Below are 6,417 nucleotides of genomic sequence, written 5' to 3' on the forward strand. Positions count from 1 at the left end.
CAGGCTGTATCGGCGCCTATACAGTCTGAAAATACAAATAATTATTACCCTTGTTTGTCATGTCATCATCACATACCGCAATATACTGAGCACACATTAGGAACAAATGTAACGTTAGCGCCCACCACATCAAGTACGTCTACACAACATATAAGAATTGTTTGTAGGTCGGAAATGGTGGAATAGATTTACCAACAAAAAGGTGTTTAAACTGCTCATACCTTATTAAAAGCGTGGGGCAGGAGCAGCACGGATAACTTGGTTCTGCATGTATCGTGCTTCCATTCAAACAGACGGCAACACACGTGAAGTCAAGTCTCACTCTCGTGAGACTTCCTCTCTAGATACTCTACCTGGCCAGGGTACTCCTGGGTCCTAGTGCCCCCCAAGTTACACTATATGTCATGCACATGTATTTTATATGTTAATACAATTGCATTTATCTTTAGTCCTAATTCTGTCATTGTTTGATGTCACAAATAAGGGTGTATCCGAAAGCTGTCTACAACATTTGTAACATGTGATGAAAAAGTAAACAAATAATTAACTGTATTAGACATTTTGTTAATGATGAATAGGCTTCACTTCAGATTGGCCCCCACAATAGCATCTGCAAATGATTTATAGATGTTTTATGAATGTCTTAACAAATCATTTGTTGAACATGACAAATAAATGGAGATACAGTAGGCCTATAGTCGTTTTTTCATATCGATTTTTCAAAGCATCTACAAATGTGTTACTACACATTAAACAACATTATTTAATAATGAACAAATCAAGTACAAACAATGTTGATAATGAGTTATAAATAATGTAGAACTAATCTGTAAATGTTATACAAATATAGTTATAAATGATTTAATAATCATTTATGAATGTATATAAATGGTTTGTTCATGATTAGTTCATTATCCACTAATGCGTTATAAATACTTTGTAAATGTTATACAAATATAGTTATAAATGATTTAATAATCATTTATGAATGTATATAAATGGTTTGTTCATGATTAGTTCATTATCCACTAATGCGTTATAAATACTTTGTAAATGTTATACAAATATAGTTATAAATGATTTAATAATCATTTATGAATGTATATAAATGGTTTGTTCATGATTAGTTCATTATCTACAAATACCTTATAAATGTATTATAACAGGGTGTTATTATAAAGTGCTACCAAATAATCATACTTTTATAACCTAATATGGTAATTTTTTTAATGGCCTTCTAATTTCAGAATGAATTGTAACACTGTCTTTCTGTCTTCAGATGTTTCTAATGGTTTTTAAATAAAGTTTTGAATGAATGAATGATTGAAGTGACAACTGTTATTTCTTTTGGGCTTTGATCATAGAGATGTATGATATTGACAACATAATCATCAACCATCTTACAAAATACATACAATTACAACATATATAATTATATAATAAGTCTAAAACGTCATCAACCATCTTTCCATCTCTTATTATATTGTTTATTAGATAAGATCACCAGGTATTCGCACAGGGGTCCACGCATAAGACAATACAATTATCATATATATATCAATATATATATATATATATATCAAATATTAGAATATAAGTGCACAAAGTCCAATATTATATATTGTGGAAGACTAGTATTATTATCAAATGAATAATCAACCATCTCTTAGTATATATTGTATAAGACTAGTAGAATCATGTGCAAGAGCTGAGCATACAGTATGTTCTTATGTGTGTGAGTGTATGAACTGAGTGTGTGTATATATTACCAAGTGTAGTTTAAACAGTATCTTGTCTATGTGTATAACAACATTGATAAAATGAATGATATCTTCAGCCCATCATAATGATGTCGTTATCAAGTCAACATTGTTATTTTTTCTGTTAACTGGGTTTGGGGTGACAAGCAGCAGGAACATAGTATGTTTCTTCATGTTATAGAATATAACTTAGTAATAACATGTACAGCCTATTTACTCATACCCATGGTCCCACATACTCCAGGCCAGCATGTCGCGCTATTGCAATCGGGGAAGAAGAGGAGAGGACGAAGAAGAAGGAGGAGGGGAGGAGCAACTAAGTGTTCAAGAGGAACAACAAGTTCTAAAGAAAGACTGGTTGCACTCTCCTGTTATAACCCAGATTCTACAGTTTCTACAGAAAGGAAGATAAAAACAGATGAGGTTTGTTTCCCCTGACTGTTATGTGTCATGTTAACTGTCATGTGTTTTGTTTTCTGATCTACCAATGTCTCTGGGAGTCAATTGCATGTCCTGAATGCTACTGTAGTCTGTAGCCCATGTCATGTTGACAACTGAACTACACAGATATTAGAACAAATGCTGCTTTGAGTGAATGAGAGTAGTCCATCTTATTATCTGACTTTTGTCTGTAATTTGAGTGGTGTTATTATGCTCCTCCTTTTATGGTTTAAAAAGAGGTTAAAACGAATTCTCATCTCGTTTTCATATCCCTCCTCCCCTGCTCCTCCACTCCCATTCTCCTATCCTCTCTGCTCCTCCTCCCCATTATCCTGTACTCTCTGCTCCTATCTTCACCTCCGCTTCCCTTCTCCTCTCCACCCCTTTACCTATCCTCTCTTCCTCTCCTTCTCCTGTCCTCTATGCTCATACCCTCTCCGCTCCTCTGCTCTCCTCTCCTCTCCTACCCTCTCCTACCCTACCCTCTCCGCTCCTCTGCTCTCCTCCTCTCCTCTCCTCTCCTCTCCTACCCTCTCCTCTCCTACCCTCTCCTACCCTCTCCTCTCCTCTCCTCTCCTACCCTCTCCTACCCTCTCCTCTCCTACAGATATGGCCAACAGTATCCTGTGTGAAGAACAGCTCCAGTGTTCTATCTGTCTGGATGTCTTCTGTCAGCCTGTCTCTGTTCCATGTGGACACAACTTCTGCAAGGCCTGTATCACAGGCTACTGGGACAGCAGTGGACTGAGCCAGTGTCCCTTGTGTAACGAGAGGTTCAACAGAAGACCTAAGCTTCGGGTCAACACAGGTTTCAGAGAGGTTGTGGAGCAATTTAAGAAGATGAGTGTCAGGAACCAAGATGAGTCCCCTGCCAGACCGGGGGAAGTGGCCTGTGACGTCTGCACCGGGACCAGGTTCAAGGCCCTGAAGTCCTGCATGGTGTGTCTGGCCTCCTACTGTGAGACTCACCTGGAGCCTCACCAGAGAGCCGCAGCCTTGAGGAGACACAAGCTGATGGACCCTGTGGAGAACCTGGAGGACAGGCTGTGTAAGAAGCACGACAAGCCGCTGGAACTCTTCTGTAAGAGTGACCAGAGGTGTGTTTGCGTCTTGTGCTTGAAAGATGACCATGCGACCCATGAGACCGTCTCTTTAGAGGAAGAGTGTGAGAAGAGGAAGACTCGGCTCGGGACGATCACGGCAGACCTGAGACAGCTCTTAGAAACCAAATCTATCAAGGTTCAAGAGATCAAACGCTCAATTGAGCAGAGCAAGACAGTAGCAGAGAAAGAGATCGCCGACAGTGTTAAGGTCTTCAATGCTCTGTTGGCCTCCATCGAGAGACGCCAGGCTGAGCTCATTGGGGTGATTGAGGAGAAGCAGAAAACGGCAGAGACACAGGCTGAAGATATCATCAAAGAACTGGGGCAGGAGATCGCTGAGCTCCAGGGGAGGAGCGATGAATTGGAGCAGCTGTCACACACCGAGGACCCCCTTCACCTCCTCCTCAGCTTCCTGTCCCTCTCCACGTCGTCTCCTCCTCCCACCACCAGGGACTGGTCTCAGATCAGTGTGCGCAGTGGTCTGAGTGCAGGAACAGTGAATAGAGCCGCGGCTCAGCTGGAGGAGACCCTCGGCAAAGACTTAGAGAGGATGATCCGAGAAGTCGAGGTGAATGATGATGAAGAGACTAAGACAGAAAATAAACAAATAGAGACACCCGAGGCCAGGCTGAAGAGAATCCAGCAGGATTACACGGTCGATGTGACTCTGGACCCTGATTCAGCAAACCCCTCTGTTTTCCTGTCTTGGGATGGGAAAAAGGCGGAATATGGTGGGCTCTTATGGCATGTGGTCATATTTCTTCTTGACAAGCCAAAGGTTTTTAACATGTCACCTTTTGTCCTAGGAAAAGAGGGTTTTTCTTCAGGCCGGTTCTACTACGAGGTTCAGGTTAGAGGAAAGACTGCTTGGACTGTAGGAGTGGTCCAAGAGTCCATCAATAGGAAAGAGATTACTCCCATGAGCCCTGCAAATGGCTACTGGACTGTGGGGCTGAATGACGATCGATACGTGGCTAATGATAGTTTGCGTCCTGTTCGCCTCTCCTTGGAAAAGGAGCTTGAGAAGGTCGGCGTGTTTGTGGATTACGAGGCAGGAGAGGTCTCCTTCTATGATGTCGAAGCCGAGACTGCGATCTACTCTTTCACTGGCTGTAGCTTCTCTCCCACCTGGCTGAGAGCTCTAGTTTACTCTTTGTCTGGTAACTTCTCCTGTATCAAGCCCAAGCTGTTCCCTTTTTTCAACATCGGTTTTGACGGCGTTCCTCTTGTCGTCACACCCGTCAATCATACACGTTGAGTTAGGAAATACACGAGGGCAGTTGCAGACGTTAAAACGCACCGCTTCACACTTCTTTCTTGTACAGTCTTCTGGTCTGTCACCATAGAGATGCCAATCACCGCTATGCGGTTTGTGCAGACGCCCGTCTGTGTTGTTGCAAAGTCTTGCTGGTCGCCCTGGCAGCAAATGCCAAATGTTGCCATTGATGCCGCGTAGACCCCGCGGATCGCAAGAGATATGAAACTATATAACTTGCGTGCTATAGATAATAATATTCAGCACCAGTATGTCATTTATCCAATCAGGTGCATTCCACGTGGGGAAATGGAAAGTATGGAGGGGATATGTGCACGCAACATTTTACCCCGAAGTTGTTTAAATGCTCCAACTTCTCAAAAATCCAACGGAGATCTGTCTGTTGAATCGAACATGGCTTTGAATGAAAATAAATAATACATTTAACGTTCTCACTCAAAGCCACGTTCCATTCACCATGTCAGCGGCCAGATAACAGCCTCCGTCAGGGTTCGAAATTAACGGGGGCTTGGGGCATAATGCCCTTGAAAATGGACAAAATGCCCTCGAAAATCAGTTAAGGGGGGCACTTAATGCCCCCGACAGTTTACTAATTATATATATATATTTATCCGGTAATGGAGCGTCTGTGTATCGTACGGTTCAGATGACGCGCAAATAAAAAGAAATTCATTTGGCGGAGCCGGTGTTCTGCACTGGCTGCAGGCAGCAGCAGCCAGCTGCCAGGTGCTAGTCAGTTTGTGTAAAAATGGCACGCACAATATAAATCAATCTTCATTACGACTTTAAAAACATAGCCATTAACATTACATAGGCCTACACACATCTTGCCATAGCGTTAGGAGTTTGTAAACACAACGCACATTTTAACTATGGTAGCCCGACGCAGCCCGCAAGCTAATACTGTAGTCAATGAAATGTCACCGTAGCTACTAGCTACTGTAGCAGAGGAGGAAATGGGAGTCTGAGAGGCGGGGTGTTTAAAGACAATGATAGGCGTTTATTCAACATCCAAGAAGGCTAACATACAACTGTGTTTTACTAACTCCAACCGGGACTATTGCCGCTTTTCCACTGCATGTTGATGTTATGAACGTCTCCTCCTAATGTTACCGGAGCTGATAGTGATAACATTGTCTGAGCTGGTGGTCCGTGACGCTAAAATGTCCGTGGGGACCCGGCGCCAACCCATAGATAGTTCCAACTCACCGAATTACGTAATCCACCACAGTTGCACTCAATATTTAAATAATGTTAGTCTAAATAAATGTAGACAGAAACATAATAATTTCAAGCAGAAAACGAATCTTTCCATTAAGAACTGACAATCAGGGAATTTAAACGTGGTTGACATTGTTTTTGTGTGTTTATATTAAAGAAAGGAAAGTCTAGTGCTGGCTGAGCATATTGTTTGTTTGCACTAAGTTAATACTTTGACAAATGTAGCCTATATTTTTCAGTCAGTTCGGTCTTTGTGTGCCAAACATTATTTAAGGCTGTAAACACTGTAAACCTTTTATTTTATTTTTAATAAATGAGAAGCATGTTTAGATTTGAGTGTTACATTTTTTTTAATAAAAATTAACATATATCGAACTGAAAACCGTGACCCCAAAATCGTGATACGAACCAAACCGTCCCATTTTGTGAACCGTCCCACCCCTACCGTTTATCATAAAAATTCAGTGCCCCCGAAATACAAAAAAAAGCCCCCGAAAATCAATTAAGGGGGGCAAAAAAAGCCCTTGAAAAAAAATGTTAATTTCTAACCCTGGCCTCCGTACTTGGGGGTAAGTGTTTGACTAATAAGTGGCCCAGATGTTACGTTTTATGTTGA

General features: G+C 41.6%; 1 protein-coding gene across 1 annotated transcript; it reads left to right on the plus strand.

The window, feature by feature from the left end:
* The first annotated feature begins 2,108 nt into the window (after positions 1 to 2,108).
* LOC311241727 (E3 ubiquitin-protein ligase TRIM39-like) lies at positions 2,109 to 5,501 on the plus strand. Its single transcript, XM_084330611.1, has 2 exons — positions 2,109 to 2,183; positions 2,809 to 5,501. Exon 2 carries the CDS (start codon positions 2,811 to 2,813, stop codon positions 4,560 to 4,562), a length of 1,752 nt encoding a protein of 583 aa, XP_084186737.1. The 5' UTR covers positions 2,109 to 2,183; positions 2,809 to 2,810; the 3' UTR covers positions 4,563 to 5,501.
* Positions 5,502 to 6,417: the final 916 nt, after the last annotated feature.

This window comes from Notolepis coatsorum (genome assembly GCF_963971535.1).
Source record: "Notolepis coatsorum genome assembly, chromosome: 15".
NCBI lineage: Eukaryota > Metazoa > Chordata > Actinopteri > Aulopiformes > Paralepididae > Notolepis > Notolepis coatsorum.